Source organism: Protomyctophum bolini (genome assembly GCF_963924005.1).
Source record: "Protomyctophum bolini genome assembly, chromosome: 4".
NCBI classification, from domain to species: Eukaryota; Metazoa; Chordata; class Actinopteri; order Myctophiformes; family Myctophidae; genus Protomyctophum; species Protomyctophum bolini.
The window spans coordinates 34,528,833-34,548,922 of record NC_137865.1 but is presented as its reverse complement, the minus strand read 5'-3'; the positions used below and the strand labels follow the sequence as shown (position 1 = coordinate 34,548,922).

At 44.3% G+C, this 20,090-nt stretch overlaps 1 protein-coding gene across 1 annotated transcript; it reads left to right on the top strand.

Annotated features, from left to right (window-relative positions):
* Positions 1-175: 175 nt before the first annotated feature.
* arl2bp (ADP-ribosylation factor-like 2 binding protein) lies at positions 176-18,566 on the top strand. The gene is made up of 7 exons (XM_080760967.1): positions 176-298; positions 5,649-5,724; positions 6,382-6,443; positions 6,998-7,104; positions 7,761-7,846; positions 9,953-10,049; positions 17,908-18,566. The coding sequence occupies exons 1-7, from the start codon at positions 271-273 to the stop codon at positions 18,004-18,006; spliced, it is 555 nt and encodes a 184-aa protein (XP_080617093.1). The 5' UTR covers positions 176-270; the 3' UTR covers positions 18,007-18,566.
* The last annotated feature ends 1,524 nt before the right edge of the window (positions 18,567-20,090 follow it).

The window sequence follows — 20,090 nt, the reverse complement described above, 5'->3', positions numbered from 1 at the left end:
AGTTCTTACACATATATAAGTGTTAAATATCTAATAAGGGTTAATTTGGTTAGTGGTTACCAACTCTCCATCATTTAGCGGACCACTTATTGAAAACGAAAACCACTGACTGTAACAATTGGTAGGAACCAAAGAACTGACTTTGATTTACCCGGACGACACCAAGGGAAGGACGTGCTTTCTCCGTCTCCTTGGAAACACGGTTATTATTATTCCGTTCATTATATTTATTTACCAAACACTTTCGGAGCTAGAGAATAATTCAAGCGAATGAAACAAATGGATATCACTGAGCGACGTAAGGGTGTGATTTAATACGGCGTTAGAAACAACCTTGGTCTTTAGGAAACCTGTAAAATATGCAGTCTACTATACTGGAAATGTGTTAGTTTAGCAGACAGACATAGCCATTTAGCTAAACCAGTGGTTTTCATGTCAAGGTCCATTATTTATTCTGCATTTGAGCCACGGACCACCATTTAATGACATTTAGCCTCTCAGAGCCGAAACTAAATAATATTTTGTTGTCGTTGGATACCGTAAGAGTTTTGTCCAGTTCTGTTGTTTGGCTATATAGAAGTGTATATTTGTACGTCTCTAAATGTTTTGATGAATTGAACAAGGTGGACCCTCTTGTAAACAAGTGTAATGCTTTATTGGGTCGTCCACTCACAATTGAATTAACAGACTTTGAGTTGTGCTTGAATTGTACTGTAATTCTGCAAACCGTTCAATCAATCAATCAACCAATCAATCAATCAATCAATCAATCAATCAATCAATCAGTACCATTAGGAGAGATGACAGGCAAACGATCAAAAATAACAATTCTTCTACTTTCTCTAATTGTGTAGACTTCTTGTAAATTAAGTAGACTAGAATTTCGCCCCCCTTCGGGGGGCTCAATCCTAGTGTCGTTGCAGCGCAATATGGGAAGAAGGAAATTGCGGGAATTGACAGACTCCACTTCATGTTTCAGCTGTGGTTTTAAACTCAGTAGTGTGCCCTGCACACAGCGCACACTCGCAATTGCAGCTGGAGGGCGACGCGACACACACACACACACACACACACACACACACACACACACACACAAACACACACACACAGAGCGATGTGTGGATAAATCACTGAGATTTGGGAAATGTGTTCAGAAGTACAACGATTAAGCACGCACAGGCAAATGTCAGAAGCATCTGTTTCGGTTTCCAAACAGGAAGTTGTAAATGTGCTTATTAGACGGAGGCAGCGTGATGCTGGCATCTATTGTGATGCCAGCATCACCACATTTCACATAGAAATATAAGCACCCATTTACTCGCTTAGCGGAGACTGTGGGGTGGTAGAGGACATCTCCCCGGACGCGTGGGTATGTCCAGATAGTTGCCTCGCGGAGGCCTCTTTGTCCAGTGTCCATTCTGGGTCTGGAAACGGCACTTTTTTGAGTGTTGACCCCAATAGAAGGTCTGCTGCTCTGAATTTTACACCTCTCCCGCTTAGCGGAGACTGTGGGGTGGTAGAGGACATCTCCCCGGACGCGTGGGTATGTCCAGATAGTTGCCTCGCGGAGGCCTCTTTGTCCAGTGTCCATTCTGGGTCTGGAAACGGCACTTTTTTGAGTGTTGACCCCAATAGAAGGTCTGCTGCTCTGAATTTTACACCTCTCCCGCTTAGCGGAGACTGTGGGGTGGTAGAGGACATCTCCCCGGACGCGTGGGTATGTCCAGATAGTTGCCTCGCGGAGGCCTCTTTGTCCAGTGTCCAGTCTGGGTCCGGAAACGGTAATTTATTTTGCATTGACCCCAGTAGAAGCTCTGCTGCTCTGAATTTTACACCTCTCTCGCTTAGCGGAGACTGTGGGGTGGTAGAGGACATCTCCCCGGACGCGTGGGTATGTCCAGATAGTTGCCTCGCGGAGGCCTCTTTGTCCAGTGTCCATTCTGGGTCTGGAAACGGCACTTTTTTGAGTGTTGACCCCAATAGAAGGTCTGCTGCTCTGAATTTTACACCTCTCCCGCTTAGCGGAGACTGTGGGGTGGTAGAGGACATCTCCCCGGACGCGTGGGTATGTCCAGATAGTTGCCTCGCGGAGGCCTCTTTGTCCAGTGTCCATTCTGGGTCTGGAAACGGCACTTTTTTGAGTGTTGACCCCAATAGAAGGTCTGCTGCTCTGAATTTTACACCTCTCCCGCTTAGCGGAGACTGTGGGGTGGTAGAGGACATCTCCCCGGACGCGTGGGTATGTCCAGATAGTTGCCTCGCGGAGGCCTCTTTGTCCAGTGTCCAGTCTGGGTCCGGAAACGGTAATTTATTTTGCATTGACCCCAGTAGAAGCTCTGCTGCTCTGAATTTTACACCTCTCTCGCTTAGCGGAGACTGTGGGGTGGTAGAGGACATCTCCCCGGACGCGTGGGTATGTCCAGATAGTTGCCTCGCGGAGGCCTCTTTGTCCAGTGTCCATTCTGGGTCTGGAAACGGCACTTTTTTGAGTGTTGACCCCAATAGAAGGTCTGCTGCTCTGAATTTTACACCTCTCCCGCTTAGCGGAGACTGTGGGGTGGTAGAGGACATCTCCCCGGACGCGTGGGTAAGTCCAGATAGTTGCCTCGCGGAGGCCTCTTTGTCCAGTGTCCATTCTGGGTCCGGAAACGGTACATTTTTTTGCATTGACCCCAGTAGAAGCTCTGCTGCTGTGAATTTTACACCTCTCCCGCTTAGCGGAGACTGTGGGGTGGTAGAGGACATCTTCCCAAACGCGTGGGTATGTCCAGATAGTTGCCTGGCGGAGCCGTCTTTTGTCCAGTGTCCACTTTATAAAGTCCATGCACTCCAGTGAATAGCATTTATCCATTTAGATAACTTTTTTATGTTATTTAATTACTTATTTTTACACAGAAACATAATGTGTGTCTTTACAATAACTGTAATGTAATAATAATACTAATAATGTAATGTAAAAATTATTTAATTAACGAATTAAATAATCTTATTTTATTCTGAAAGCAACCGGATGTCTTAAATCTGCTAGCTGTCAGACCGGAAGTTCTAAATTTGCTCATAAGACGGAGCCTTAGACGGAGCCAACTCGCAGGCAGTGCGAGAGGCTGGTTACAGGATTCTATAGGTCAGCCGTTTTGGTGTGACACACACGGCTTCCACATTTAGCTTCATACTGGGTGAAAGTGTCCTTCCAAAAATTATTATTTCGCTCGAAATTCTTATTCACAATGACATCGAGTTGAGGTGTTTGTGTTTTAGGGTAATTGTTGCATAAGCGCTATTTCGCACTATTTCTCCCTCCCCTCCCCTGTGTCTGAAGCAGCTAGCATGGAAGCTATATGGATTATGGAAGCTTTCCCTCCGATTGCACACAACCATGCCGTTATCCACGCGTCCATCCGATTGCTTTTAATGTAAATGTCCCATCCACTGAGCAATAGCGATATAAGCGCCTTATTCATTCATTCGATTCATTTGGGTGTGGGGCTGTGCAGTGCTGTGGGCAGCCTTTCTGACGGAGGCTCGGAGCTGCTGCTGCTGACGCTGTTCAAGTCGCATGGAGCAGTATAGAGTAGGCGTGGCGCAGCATTAGAAGGGCGCAGCAAATGCACGACATTGAGGGGTAGAAAGCATCCCGGTCGCGTGGTTCATCTAACGCGTGTGTCACTGTGAAGGACTGGCCCCAATAAGTGAACGTAGTTGGCGTAGTAGACGCCAACATGACGATTCTGACGTAGGCTGGTGATGTTGAGCAACAATGGCGTGGTTGACAAAAGTAATATTTATTCAGTAATTAAGACATTTCTTTCAATGAAATGTAGCCTATATGTATTCTGGGAGTGTGCCGAATTTATTTTGCATATAGAGATGTGTGGTGAAAGTGTGGTTGGGTCGGAGAAAGCTGTTGGATAAACGGCCATGTGCTTATGTACCCCTGTCTATTAGGGTAGCAGGATTATTATGATTATTATTATTAGTATTGTTATTGTGATTATTACATGGATTATTGTTGTGATGTGAGCTTGTGGCTGACTCACTATCTAGAAAATAAAAACATGGCACTTCATTTAAAATAGGTTACAGACCCCTGTTATATGCGCTTGTTTTGGGATTCTTTTTAAAGACCTATTTACTTGTTTCTATGAGACATGGCAACGCCAACAGCGCAGCGAAAGGCATCCACGTCTTTCTCTTGTGAAATGCTGAGATTAGAAACGACCATAATTATTTCATTTCTCAACCTTAAAAAAAAAATAAAGACATCTCCATAATCCTTGGGAAGTGTGTGTAGCAAAAGTAGTCGGCATTGTCATGGTTGAAAGTATTCATGCAACACTGACGCTGTAAGCTGTGTGATGCTAACGCGCTAACACCGTTAGCATGGTCTGTGTTGGTCAAAGGAAAAAGGATAGATATGAAACTACTGGCCAAAGTGTCATACAAAACACAACACCTAAAATCGGAATGTGATGGTGACCTATTGAGCACAAACAGACAATCATGATTTGCTTGCTGGACCTATAATTAATTTATGTGCATTACATTTCCACCTCGCACATATAAATCAAAAGCAAGATGGATGCTAACGCGCTAACACCGTTAGCATGTTCTGTGTTGGTCGGAAAAAGGATAGATATGAAACTACTGGCCCAAATAAATGTCATAGAAAACACAACACCTAAAATCGGAATGTGATGGTGACCTATTGAGCACAAACAGACAATCATGATTTGCTTGCTGGACCTATAATTAATTTATGTGCATTACATTTCAACCTCGCACATATAAATCAAGCCACAGTGCAGTCAGAGAGTAGTTCACAGGTCACACACAGGAGCAGTGAAAGGGGGAGGGGACTTGGGATGGCAGTGTAGAGTAGGCACGACATTGAGGGGTAGAAACCATCCCGGTCGCGTGGTTCATCTAACGCGTGTGTCACTGTGAAGGACTGGCCCCATTAAGTGAACGTAGTTGGCGTAGTAGACGCCAACATGACGATTCTGACGTAGGCTGTTGAGGTTGAGCAAGAATAGCGTGTTTCAGAAAAGTAATATTTAAACAGTAAATAAGACATTTCTGGCGAATGCAATGTAGTCTATGTCTTTTGTGGGAGTGTGCAGGTTTTATTTTGCATAGAGAGATGTGTGGTGGAAGTGTGGCTTGGTCGGAGATAGAGCACGAATGAACGGCCAGGTGCTCATGTACCCCTGTCTATTAGGGTAGCAGGATGTTTAACAATAATGTAACAATTGAGAGCGTAAAAGGAAGTTTCATTTTACGCTCTCAAGAGTTAAAGAAGGGTGGCGGTGGCTCAGGGGTAGAGTGCCTGGATGGAAACCGCAAGGTTGCCAGTTCGAACCCGGGCTCCCCCAGAGTTACTGTCGAAGTGTCCTTGAGCAAGACACTGAACCCCTAATTGCTCCCGATGTGCTAGTTGGTGCCTTGCATGGTTTCCGCTGCCATCGGTGTGTGAATGGGTGAATGTAATGCACAATCTATGTAAAGCGCCTTGGATAAAGGCGCTATATAAATGCACCATTTACCATTTACCATTTATTTAATAAGGGACGGTCCATTTGTTTACCAACTCTCCATCATTTAGCTGGGGACCACCAATGCTATATGTTTTTCTCATCCTGTTCTGCCAGACATTGTGGGCCATGGAGACAACATCGTTGAGATGGTTGACATAACATTAGACGAGGACAACATTGCTGTTTCTAAGTATGTTCTTCTTCTTGGTGTGTGTGTGTGTGTGTTTTGCATTTAGCATGACGGCCGGGTTCACACGGGTGTAAGCACACCTAGGATTCCATGCGCGGCCAAAAGCCGCTGTCTGCCAGCGTCTCTTCCGGGTTTTTAGACAGCTGGTGGATGGAAATGAAGCTCCACCCACGCGGCAGATTGGCTGTGGCAAGCTTTTCTCGGGAATCTGGTCGACCAGATTCCTGGAAAAGCTTGCCACAGTGGCATTGTATTAATTGTATTAATTGATTTCCCAAGTCCCATGGGTGGGAGTTCTGCTCTGGTTTTGGTCAATATTAAGTACTCTCGGTCATTTTGTGGGGGACACTGGGGCCACGCAGTAAAAGTAAATTAATTCACAAATTCAACATCATTTGTATTGTTGACCTATTTCTAAAATATTAGCGCAACTTTAGTTCAACTTTGACCCCTCTATCACATGGAACTATTTTTTGGGCATAGTGATAGGACACAAAAAACATAGTTCCGTGTGATAGAGGGGTAAAAAATATACAGCTTAAGTTAAAAAATCTGAACTATCCCTTTACGTACAATATTTGACTACTTTTTCCTCCACAGCTTCAGTGATCACATTAGACCTCGAAGTCACACACGCTCTTTGTCTTCTCATTTCAGTTCATCACCTGCAGATGCTACTTTCGATGCTGTTATTGGAAACATAGAAGATATAATCATGGGTAAGATTAGTTAAAACAGATAGAGGGCTCTATTTCCGTCCATGCTAAACCCCTTATCCCTAAACGTCTGTCTTTTTTTGACTATTTATAAAAATTGAATAGTTCAACTAACTAGCCGATCTACATCAACAAGTTGTGAGCTTGTAGATCGGCTAGTTGAACTATAAAAAATAGTAAAAAAAAAAAAAAAGAAGAAATTTTAGGGATAAGCCCTTAGTGCTTGTTTTCTACCGTCTCCTTCCATAGATGAAGAGTTCTTAGTGCTTGTTCTCTACCATCTCCTTCCATAGATGAAGAGTTCTTAGTGCTTGTTTTCTACCGTCTCCTTCCATAGATGAAGAGTTCTTAGTGCTTGTTCTCTACCGTCTCCTTCCATAGATGAAGAGTTCTTAGTGCTTGTTCTCTACCGTCTCCTTCCATAGATGAAGAGTTCTTAGTGCTTGTTTTCTACCGTCTCCTTCCATAGATGAAGAGTTCTTAGTGCTTGTTTTCTACCGTCTCCTTCCATAGATGAAGAGTTCTTAGTGCTTGTTTTCTACCGTCTCCTTCCATAGATGAAGAGTTCCAACAGCTGCAGCAGAGCTTCATGGACAAACACTTCCTGGAGTTTGACAGTTCCGAGGAGAACAAGCTCAGCTACACACCGATCTTCAACGAATATGTAAGTTGATATCATGCTCTCCCGCCTACATCTTTACTCAGCTTTACACCCTTCACTGATTTCACCAATTAATAGCTAACTGCCATGTCGATAATCTGAGGGATGTGTAACAGTCAACCATGTACATGTAGGTCAGTGGTTCTCCAAATTGACACTTATTAGCCCGCGGACCCCCATTTGAAAATATATGCCAGGGACCCCCCATAAGAGAAGATTTTTTACGGCTCTAGCAGTGATTGTCAACCAAGGACCCTCAGTTTGACATGCATTAGGCTACAGACTAAGCTATTTCTATCTCTGGGACCCTAATTTATATTGTAAAATCAATGTTAATTTAACTCTAAGAGTGCCATAACACCAAGACAATACAAAAACAGTGGCGACCTCATGTTTTGTTTTTGTATTGTCTTGGTGTCATGTGCTCTGTGTTGTTTTTTATGTGGGTGTTGAACAGATTGTGAAGACAAATATCCTTCGGGACAATAAAGATTATTATTATTATAAGGGCCCATTTTGTTTCAAACTATCATTTAGCTGGGACCCCACCTTGAGAACCACTGATGTAGGCAATGATAATATCTTGTTATTCAACATTTATGACACATTGCTTCTGCTCGTATTTCTAAGTAGGATCTGTGTTTTTGTCTCTCCTGTAGGGTGATCTGCTGGAGAAATACCTTGAGCAAAAGCTGATAGAGAGGACCCCTGGCTTCAACATGACCACCTTCATAGACCTGCTAATGTAAGACCATGCTTTTGCTCTCACTCCATGCTTTTTGGGTATCTTAGCTTTAATAACCAAAACTGAATAATAGGCTGTTTTGATTAGGGGTAAGGTAACTGTTTCCTTGTGTCTTTGATTACACACATGTTGTATATAAACGTCACATAAACGTTCTGAATGCCCCCAAAATAATGTATTACCAAATCATAGATGCTCGGGCCTTCGTCAGCTATACTACAGACTTCTACTCTCCAGCGTATCTCTTTTTGTTCGAGCACCTGTTGAAATCTTTTCGATGTTCTCCTGACCGCTCAAGTATACCTATGTCTATTATAATGCAGAGCGTTTTAATTGACAGAAAAGGAGTTCATTTTGGGCCTAAAATGCACCAGCAAGTAATTTGTTTTATGTGGCCAATGTGCAACGGCCTGCCCGAGATCAAAACACTGCAATTGTATTGAAAAAAATGACTCACTGTTCCCGGAAACCTATTGATGCACCTGTTACTTAAAGGGATATTTCACTTTCGAAAAAGGTTTTGGTCATTTTATCTTCTACTCGCTTATGTGAACACCCCAGACAGTTTTTAAGTTGCTCGATTCAGTATTTAGATATTACTTTTAGCTGCCGCCCCCTTCTTATACAACTTCAAACTCCTTTTTTTCTGGTGACTGATATTGTCCGTGAGGGGGCTGTGGCTTTTACTGTTTTCATTTATTTATAATAATAATTTTTGTTAACGAATAAGGAGTGGGAGGAGCCAGCGGAGACCAAAGAAAACAAAAACAATTATTAAAAATAATTTAAAACGGTAAATGAAAAACCACGGCCCCTCACGTATTAGAAGGACAACATCAGGCACCAGAAAAAAGGACGGGTTGTTTTCGATGAATCTATCATGGTTAAAATGGAGTTTGAAGTTATAAGGGGTTTGTATAGGAAGGGGTCGGGGCAGCTAAAATGAATATCAAATATCTAAATACTGAATCGAACAACTTAAAAACTGTCTGGGGTGTTCACATAAGCCTGAGTAGATGATAAATTTAATTTATTTTTTAAAGTGAAATATCCTTTTAAGAAATGTACTTCACCCAGCCGGCCACTAGATGGCACACTTACTTGACTTATTTCTGTAGGCTCCTTGATGGAGCATATTCATAATATTCAGATCTGGCTAACTAGGTGCAACTTCCCCTTCACAGCCCATTCTCCAAACAGAAAAGTCCTATCTAATTGTTGTAGTGACCACTTTTCTCCCTTTGTGTGAGCCTCTTCATGGGCAGACTGAAACACTAAAGACGCTTGCTTTGTTTGAATGAAATTATAGAATGTCCAGTAACACAAAGATCCTCCTTGACTGTCCTCCGAGGTGGATATAGCTATGCTGGATGGTCTGATACGAGGTTACTCCGTGGTGGGAAATAAATTAATAATACAAGTACGGTATGATACAAGTAGAAGAGACAAACTAATATTGTTTATGCCGTTTGCTTTGATGGAATAATTGATTGAACATGTGTGTTGATTATTGTGTAATTTATTTGTATACAGTGAAAACTTTAAACATTATTGTACTGTAAAAAAAGGTCTCTTTTCCCTTCTCATCTTTATCCTCTTTAGTATAATAGTATTAGTTTACTATAATTATATTAACACACGATAATCAACACTAACACTTTATTTATTTATGTTCAATCAATTATTCAATCAAAGTAAACAATATTAGTTTGCCTCTTCTACAAAAAAACATACAAGTTAGTTACATGGCTGCATTCTGTCACGCTTGCCAAGCTTTCATTCTCTTGTATTATTTGCCTTGCAACTCGGAGGACAGTCAAGACGGGCAGTGTCGGTATAGGCCAATCAGAGGCAGGCGGGGCGTTACCATGCCTATGCTCGGACACAAACGAGATATACGCCACCATCAGATTGTTTTTTTGGGGCAGTATTCTTTAGGTGGGGCCCATGATGGTATAGCTGTCTTTGACTCACTGGAGTCTCGGCTGATCGCATGTAGATGCCATCATGCCATCGCATATAGATGTAAAAACATGACTGTGTGCCGTCATATCATCTTTCTGTCTGTCTCTGTCTCTAACTCTGATTTCCATTTCTCCCATGCAGACACCATAAAGAGGAAGTACCGGGTGACATATTTGACTTGCTGCTGACATTCACTGATTTCATAGCCTTCAAGGAGATGTTTGTGGACTACAGAGCAGTGAGTGGTTTTCATGCAGATTTACAAACAATTAGGGTTAGGCTCTGAAACTACCTGGCCAGATTCTGGCTCTGGTTCTCATATTGTTTTAGGTTTGACAGCTGAGAGAACATGGATGTCCTTGTTATTGCCTACATCCATAAGATTAGAGACCAGTTGCCAAGAGTTGCCAAGAATTACATGAAGTTCAATTTATTATACAGAATTAACCAAATATAAACTTAAAGCTTAATTTGCTTTAATTGCCATTATTATTACTATATAATACATTTATTTCAATCTGTTCCTATATTCAGCTATTAGTGTAGATTTTTGTCTTACACAAACATTTCATCTTCCACAAAGATGAAATTCCTATTGACAATGAATGTAGAATTTACGTCATATGCACCTGAGCAAATTATGATGATGTACGATCATCAGAGCGCCCCTCACTCATTTGTTTAACCTGTATCCTGTAGTTTTGTTAAGTATTCGTTCACGAAATACTTCACTCTATGGGATGTTTCCCTTGCGGAGCAAAGGGCAGAAACTTCAGTCATGAACTCCCACAGCACATATAGCTCCTAAATATGTACTGTGGGTTTAAGAGCGATGACGTAGACGCCCTGCTTCTCGAAGCGTCTAGTCTGCGTCTACGTCATGTGCGCTCATTCGCTTTCTTCTGCCGAGCTGTAAGGACAGACTTCTGTTAATAGAGTCAAGTGTTTAGGGCAATTTATACCTTGAAAATCGGACAAGAGTGCAACTCGAGTACCGTGAGGTTCCCTGATACTTGAACTTTCTTCAGACAGAATTCTTCGCAAAGAAACTCTGCAGAAACAAAGCTCCTAGAACGGTTAAAACCTAAGTTCTAAAATAAAACAATTCGAAAAGACCGCCCTTTTCAGAATAGGAAGCTAACATCAACTACAGCTAGCGCCGTTGGCGTTAGCTTACAGCTAGCGCCGCTTAGCATTAGCTTAGCAAGGCACTAACTTCCTATTGATAGCTATCTACAGTTAGCATAGCTCGAGTCTCACTAAGGTGCTATCTTCCTAGCTCGCTCGGTTTACTAGCCAGCGCTAGCATAGCACCTTCAGCGTTAAAACTAGGCGGTGTTTTACGGGGCCCCTAAGCCCGTTTTCGCCAGCCTAGTTTTCACATAGAGACTCCACGTCAAGTTAGCTAGTGTTCACCGAGGCCCATACAGCCCTTTGTTCGCTAGTCTACCTTCACGTTAGCTAGTTGGTGTTGACTAGGCCTGTAAGCCAGTTTTCGCTAGTTCAGCTTCAACTAAAACTACACGGCCAATAAGCCAACTAGTAAATTAGCTTTCTCTACGTTCGCGGCTAGTAGGCCCTTTCACAGAGTCAGCTAATTCCAGCTTCCTTCACGTTCCGGCTATTAGCCCTCACACGAAGCCAGCTAACTCGCGGTCCCCTTCTCCACGGAAATTCCCCGGGGAAGGAGGCAGCAGCGATACGCCGCTGAAGAGGCCTCTCTACCCCAGAAAAGGAGAAAGAAAAGCCTCAGAAGTTAGCTAGTGTTCACCGAGGCCCATACAGCCCTTTGTTCGCTAGTCTACCTTCACGTTAGCTAGCTGGTGTTGACTAGGCCTCTAAGCCAGTTTTCGCTAGTTCAGCTTCAACTAAAACTACGCGGCCAATAAGCCAACTAGTAAATTAGCTTTCTCTACGTTCGCGGCTAGTAGGCCTTTTCACAGAGTCAGCTAATTCCAGCTTCCTTCACGTTCCGGCTATTAGCCCTCACACGAAGCCAGCTAACTCGCGGTCCCCTTCTCCACGGAAATTCCCCGGGGAAGGAGACCGCAGCAGCAGCGAGACGCCGCCGAAGAGGCTTCTCTACCCCAGAAAAGAGAAAGAAAAGCCTCAGAAGTGGTGCGCCGTGGCGGGATGCGGCAACAACACTGGCCGTAGCTAACACGTACCACCCCATAAGGTGCCGCGTGCTAGCTCGGCTAAACCATGAGAGGCCTGTGCCGCGCGCTAGCGGGGAGCTAACTAGCTTTCGCTGCGTAGAGTCAACGGACCTAACACCCACGGCTCTACTAGCTTATAGCTAACGTTGCTAACAAAGAAACGGGTCAACCCACTCCCCGAGAGTAGTGGTCTCGAACCACAAGCCAAACGTTTCAGTGGGAATGTACAAGCACTTCTGCCCCTGTACAAACCCCTCAAACATGGTGAATGTGCATGATTATGTCACAAATGTGTATGTTTTTTACCTCAATAAAAAAGTAACACGAAAATCTCACTCTACCCACTGCTTCCCCCAACATTACAAGGTATGTACATTGTGAAGCTAGGTTTGTTTAGCTGTTTAGCTAACAATTAAAAGAGGTCGGGATTAACAACCTCGTTGGATGGTCGCTGCCATCCTAGCTTGTTTAGCATTCTAGTTAGGCTGCTTTCAGGGTGGACGACGGACACAGAGGACGCCCCGGGACCGCTGGCCGCTGCTCTCCGCCCTACAAACGTTTCAGAGGGAATGTACATGCAGTGCTGCCACTGTACAAAACCCTCAAATGTTGTTAGAATGTGCATAATTATGTCACAATGTGTATGTTTTTTACTTCAAAGAGTAACACAAAAACAAAAACACAGGAACAACTTGAAACTTGACGACCTGAAGAAGGGCACAAGCCCATTGTGGGGACTATAACCCGCCTCTGGGACAGTATTTTACTGTCCCAGGCCCGGGAGGTCACGCCCAATTATTTTTTCAATTGATTGAAAAATGAACGGGCTGTCAATGATATCTAATGCCTCTACACGCCTAGGCCACTAGAGTGCACCAGAGCCTCACAGACAGAACCTTCCCCTAGAACGTGGGCTTCTCTTCTCTCCTCCCTTCAGGGGTCCGAGTTAGAGGGTAGTGGTCACGGACCTCACCCTCAAACCACAGACTCTAAAAGACGTTTCAAAGCCGAAAATGGTGCATGCTACTAGCCTCTGTACCCTTTTCTGCATTTGTTGTTAATGTGTATTCTCTGTATTTTTTTTTATAAAATAAAATTATACAATGAAACAAAAAACACTAATACGACTTGAAACGACCTGAAGACCATACGTGGGCCATACGTGGGGAATAACCACGCTCACTGTCACAGGCCGCGTACTCTACGCCCAATTATTTTCTCACCTACAATGAAAGAATAACGGCGCTTGTCTCTAGCAGGTAATGCCTCTACGCGCCTAGGCCACTAGAGTGCACCACAATGCCTCAGAGATAGTCGCCACAGACAGCACTGTTTAAAGCAACTATCTCTCATTTTCTCATCTAAAGGAAGAGAAACACTTGTCCCCATGCGCTCAAATCGCTAGAGGGCACCAAAGCCTCACGGACAGAATCCCCTGGAACAGAAGGGGCTCCCTGTTACGTCATCAAGCTCAGTGCTAGATACTGGGAACTCCCCATGATCATGCGCACTATAGCAGAGGGCTAAAGGCTCCAATTCGCCTAAATAAAACCGCCCACTCTCGAAGGAATCATCTTCTCGAGAGCAGACGGAGAGGCGAGGCACATTCTAATGGAGGAAATCAATTCCTTCCTGCAGAAAGATGCCATCTCAGAGAGGTCCCTGTCAACCAGTCTCTCAACGGGTTCCCCGCTATTTTCTGGTGAAAAGACAGGGGGCGGGCTTCGCCCATTCAAACCTCAGAGCCCCGAATCGATTTTGATGACTTTGGCTCCAAAATGCTGACACCGCCAGTCCTACTAAGCTTACTCCGCGAAGGGGACTGGCGCACGTTCGGACTGTCCCTGAGTCCGAGAGTCTCTGTGAAGGTTACAGCCATGGCTATAAGCTCCACTATGACAACAGGACATTCGCCTAGCAACATTAGACGAATGGCCCCTGTGAGCAGACTCGCCACAGGAGGCGCCACTGCACACTCAACAGGAGTGCTCAACCACCTCCACTCTCAGGTTTCAAGTAAACCAGGAGAAGAGCGTGCTAACTCCGAAACAGTCTATAGCCCGAAAGAAAAGTCTATAGACTCCATCGGTATAACGCCAGACTCAATCTCTCCCACGACTCACCCGAGCCAAGAGGGGATAGAGGCGATAATACAGTCCGAGGCATCATTCAAGAGGTATCGCACGATTACTCTTCATGCACGCCTCCGGATGGCGAGGCTTTTAGCCTCAGTGGCTCACATATTCCGCCTAAACAGGCTGAATATGAGACCTTTTCAACGGTGGGTAAATGCTGTACGCATACCCATGAACCGTTGATAATAAAGTCCACGGCATCATTCAAGAGGGATCGTTCGATTCTTTTTCATGCATGCCTCCGGAGGGCGGGGCTTATGGCCCCAGGGGTTCACATAGTCTGCCTAGCCAGGCTAAATGTGAAACCTTTTCAACGGTGGATGAATGCTTTATGCATACCCATGCACCGTCGCCGCTAGAGGGTAACAGTGACGTCACAATGCGTGCTAGCACTGAAATGGTGGGCGGACAGACGAGCCCTCTCAGAGGGCGTCCCTATGGGCAGACCTCTGACCAGGAAAGTCGTCACCACAGACGCCAGCATGTCTGGCTGGGGAGCCACATTGGAGGGCGCTACAGCCAGAGGGCTGTGGACAGGACAACTACGGTCCTGCCACATCAATTATCTGGAGCTGATGGCGGTGTTCCTCGCACTGAGGAGCTTCGAACCGCGCGCCCAAGGTTGTCACGTCCTGGTCAGGACAGACAACATGACAACGATGTGCTACATCAACAAGCAAGGGGGACTCAGGTTCCCCCGCTTGCACCAACTGGCTCAGAAACGCACGTTGTGGTGCAACACTCGTCTCTTGTCCATTACAGCGTGCCACGTCCCGGGTGTTCTAAACACAGGGGCGGACCTGCTGTCCAGGGGAGACCTCTGATACGCAGACTGGTCACTATACACCCCCAGGTAGCGAACCAGATCTGGTGCAGGTTCGGAGCACCCGAGGTAGACCTGTTCGCCTCAGAGCAGGACACGAAGTGTCCTCTTCTTCGCCATGAGAGGACCATCAACATTGGGACTAGACGCTCTAGCTCACCAATGGCCCAGGTCCCTTCTCTACGCCTTCCCTCCACTGAGTCTCATTCTTCACACTCTGGACAGAGTGAGTACTCAGGGTCTGACGCTACTCCTAGTAGCACCAGCCTGGGGCGTCTGGAGGTCGGAGATAGCTCCCCTCCTCTACAGACAACCATGGCAGCTCCCTCTACGAGCGGACCCCCTCACGCAAGCAAGAGGAGAGATCTTCCACCCTTTCCCCAAGGACCTAGACCTATGGGTCTGGCCTGTGAGAGGGCAATGCTGACTGAAACCGGCCTCCCTCTGAATGTTGTTGCAACAATTCAGAGGGCCAGAGCCCAGTCAACAGCGTTACACTACGACACAGCCTGGAGTGTGTTCGAGCAGTGGTGCTTAGAACGACCTAACCAGGTTATCCCTTTCCAAGCTTCAATAGTCGACATTCTGACATTCCTGCAGGAGTTCCCGGACAGAGGTCTAGGCATCTCCTCAGTGAAAACCCACCTGTCAGCCATCTCGGCTTGCCACGTGGGCATTGACAACCAGACGGTATCATAGAGTGAAGTATTTCGCTCACTCTACTTACAAAACCTTGGTTTCTAAAGAAACCTCTTCGATTTGCAAGAGTAAAGTGACAAATGCCCACATTATTATATGGGCATTTGACTTCACAATGACTTCACAATGATATGTAACCTTTTCATCAGGTAATGCAACTTCACCACCAGTCATTCTCCGCTAGTAAGACAGTTTGTGAAAGGCGTACGCAGGGACTGTAGGGTCAACAGGCCCCTGGTCCCCTCCTGGGATCTGTCCCTATAGTACTCAGGGCTCTAACCAATGAGCCCTTCAAGCCACTGCAGACGGCTGACCTAAAGTTTCTTACTCTTAAGACAGCCCTCCTAGTCGCTCTGACGACCGCTAAGAGGGTCAGCGATCTACATGCACTTTCGACCACTCCAGAGTGCATGAGATTCGACGACAGGTCAACCAAGGTCACCATCAAAGCAAACCCAGCCTTCTTACCAAAGAACGCTTTCTCGGTCTGCGTACCGGTGGACCTACAGTTTTTCCACCCTCCCCCCTTCGCCACGGAAGAGGACAGGAGGCTGAACCGCCTTTGTCCAGTGAGAGCGCTCCGCACCTACATGGACAGGACAGGCCCCTACAGGATAGGTCATCAACTGTTCATATCCTGGGGTGAAAGAACCAGGGGAAAACCTGTCACCAAAGTCGCTATCTCTAGCGTATCCTGGGGTACCAGGACCAAAGGAAAGCCCGTCACAACGGTCAGTATCTCCAATTGGATAGTGCAAACCATCCGCCTGGCTTATACTAGTCAGGGAGTGGAGCCCCCACAAGCGCTGAGAGCTCACTCCACAAGAGGCATGGCAGCATCATGGGCACTCTGCAAGGGAGTCCCAATCCAAGAGGTCTGTACCGCAGCGAGCTGGTCCTCTCCCTCAACATTTGCCACATACTATAACCTAGACGTGGCAGCGCCCTCTGTGGCGCACGCAGTGTTGGGAGCTGCCGCTCCATAATGGACCTATTAGGCCATTAAACCATGTGTAATCACATAAGTCTAGATGCCCTGGATATACCAGGCCTACATTAAGCATCTACACTGGGAATGTATAGGTCAGCCCGAGGCTACTACCATTCTCCACCGGGACCGGGCTATCAACCAGAGGTTCTCCAGCCCTCTTTTAGGTTACCATATAGCCCTGAACACACTTGACTAAATTCAAGACACGGGAGTTCATAAGGTCCCATAGAGTGAAGTATTTCGTGAACGAATACTTAACAAAACGAAGAGGTTTCTTTAGAAACCAAGGTTTTGTAAGTAGAGTGAGCGAAATACTTCACTCGAAACACCCTTCTGTCTTGGCCCGGCAGAAGAAAGGTGTACGAATGAGCGCACATGACGTAGACGCAGACTAGACGCTTCGAGAAGCAGGGCGTCTACGTCATCGCTCTTAAACCCACAGTACATATTTAGGAGCTATATGTGCTGTGGGAGTTCATGACTGAAGTTTCTGCCCTTTGCTCCGCAAGGGAAACATCCCATAGAGTGAAGTATTTCGCTCACTCTACTTACAAAACCTTGGTTTCTAAAGAAACCTCTTCGTTTTTTCATATATAATTTGGAAGGGACTTTTAAAATCTATGGAACAGAGACATGTGAACTGATGTGATCGGTTCAGCGTCAGAATACCAGATGACAATTAATTTCACAGTGATTGCATTCATGCTGCATGCCTGGCTGTGTTTGTTTCTAATTTAGCTACAAACTCAACACCTAAACATGACTTTAGCCAATGTTGTTTTTGAGAGCAAATTTAGATTTTAGTTTCAGTCACATTTTAGTCACCTGGAATGTTTTACTCTTGGTCTAGTTTTAGTTGACTAAATTCCATAAGATATTAGACAACTAAATCTATAGTTGATTTAGTCGACTAAAATGTATTTTGGCTGGCCTTAATGGCTGATTTTACACTTGCTGAAATAGCCGATCTACAAGCTCACAATGTGTCGCAGTGAGCTTGTAGATCTGCTATTTTCAGCATGCAACCAAGTGTAAACTGACATGTCTTTTTCTTATACTGGATCACTTGTCCACTAGTCCCTTCCTAACATTTTAGTCTAGTTTTTATTGACGAAATTGTCAATATATTTATCCTAGTTTTCATTTAGTTTCCAATTAGTTTTTGTCAGTGAAAAAATGTTGTCGACAATTGTTTTCCCTGTTATAGACAGTATTAGTCGACAAAATCGACACTGATGTTAGCAGATGTTTACAATAAGCGGCCAGCATTAATCCCAATGTATTTGCAGCAGAAGGAGGGCAGAGGACTGGACCTGAGCCAGGGACTGGTGGTCACACCTCTTAGCTCCACTAACAACAAACACATCGGCTTCACTGGACCACAGTGACCCTCAACATACATCTGTGTTTTAGTCCACGGGAAGAATCCATCAGCCAATATGACTATGTTGAAACCAGCGGTACTGCAACCGGATACAGGATACAAAACAACATGATTGGTGGCCTGCATAGTTGCAGCACAGACCAACCTCCAGCTTTATAGTATTATGCTGGCTGTGCTGCCCAAAACGCTTTAATGAAACTAAATCTTGAAAAATATTTGATCCACTTTCTTTTAATTTTTTTAATGGGTTGTGTTTCGTGCCTGTGATTGTTATTTAAACAGAGTCTGTGTGGGATATGTTTGCATTCATAGATTTAATGTTTGTGTGGATGTAACCGTGATGTTGAACTTTGGTATAATTCGTTTTATATAAGGTATACGTACTGTATCTGGCTAGGTACAAGCCATGGTATAAGCTCACAAAGTGATGCAATGTGAACTTGTAGATCTGCTATTTTAAGTACGCTACACAGTGCACAACCGAGTACACACACCCACCATCACATTGTTGTAATTGCTAATACAATGTATTTATGGTACCAGTTTGTATTGTAAATCCTCATGGTTGTAAATACATATGTTTATATACAATAAAGATGTTGAATATTGGTAAAATCTTTGTAAAAGTTTATTTGAAAAAAGAAAGTACAAGATTGAGCCACATATACTCAAGATTATACTAATCACACTCCTGGTACAAAAGGTTATTTCATAAAACATGTGCAAGAAAGTGAGATTATATAAATTGGTTAAAGGAGTAGATAAGCCAAATAAACACTTTACACACCCCATTGAATTGATGGAGATTTGTTTTGTCACATTCCTAAGTAAGGATGGAGCTCGATACCCGAAAGAAACCCGATAACAAGCTTATTGAGCACCCGATATCAGTAAGCTTTGGGCTTATCAAGCCTGTTATGGAGCATAGCGGCCCATGACTACATGTTTAAACAATCAAGACAAGAGGCGATCAATAAATAAAATCTAATCGTCCATGCTGGCATAAACATGTCAGTCTAAAAGTGTATTGATACCTGCCAACCAGCGCTGCTCGGGTAAACAAATTACGCTTTAAAGTGACGGTACACACACAAACCGGTACACACACAAACCAGTTAACTGGTTTGTGTGTGTACCGTCCCTTTAAAGCGTAATTTTGTTCAATATTATTTTAACTGGTTCAATATTATTTTCCAAAAGTAAAAAGGTCAATTGCCTTCTGTCTGCATTTGTAAAAGTAATGTATTTGACAGCCATAGTAAAATATACTTGTTCTGTTCAGAATTTGTCGTCTTTCCACAAAATAATAGAAAATGCACGATAGTGGGCTTGATAAGCCTGATCGATAATGTGCTCATTATATTATTATTGTCCAGTCATTTTGTACGTCTGTGGCAAAAATGTCCCGTTCATCAAAGTATTCACTCAGTTAAAAATCACCCATTCAATTCAAGGCTTCATGGTGAGTGTGAAATTCAGTGGTTCGCAAACTTTTTCATGTCAAGGACCCCCAAATTGACACTTAGGCTACTGTATATCATGCCCGCGGAACCCCATCTGAAGAGATATGCCAGGGACCTCCATAAGAGAAGATTTTTACGGCTCTAGCAGTGATTCTCAACCCGTTTGATTTCGAGGACCCACAGTTTGACATGCATTAGGCTACGGACCCCCATTTAGTGGCATTTCTATCTCTAGGACCCCAATTTATATTGTAAAATCAATGTTAATTTTAACTCTGAGAGTGTAAATGGACCTGTTAGGGTCTATTTGGTGCGTGTGTGTATCATTTAGCTGTGTGTGGAGTTGTGGACCCCCTGGAAATCCCTCCTGGACCGTACATTTTTGGGTGAAAGTTACTCGTTTACTTCCATAGGGTGCTGCAAAGAAATGCATAGGCTGCCTTTAAGTTAAAGAAAATGTAAACAAAATGACAACAAAAACGACATAAAAGTGATATTTCACGACTATAAGGAAATACTGTCATCAAGTGTTCTGTAGAAACCACAACTGTACAAAGTCAACTTTTTAAATGAAGCTGGTTGACGATTCATGTCAAAGAAGGTGTCAGCTTGCAAAAGCACAACA

What these genes read in the sequence shown, in the direction of transcription:
- arl2bp (XM_080760967.1), top strand. Translation starts at nt 271, where the DNA reads ATGAAACAAATGGATATCACTGAGCGAC. An exon ending in ACCTTCATAGACCTGCTAAT is followed by an intron (nt 7,847 to 9,952) that starts GTAAGACCATGC and finishes TCTCCCATGCAG; the next exon opens with ACACCATAAAGAGGAAGTAC. An exon ending in TGTTTGTGGACTACAGAGCA is followed by an intron (nt 10,050 to 17,907) that starts GTGAGTGGTTTT and finishes ATGTATTTGCAG; the next exon opens with CAGAAGGAGGGCAGAGGACT.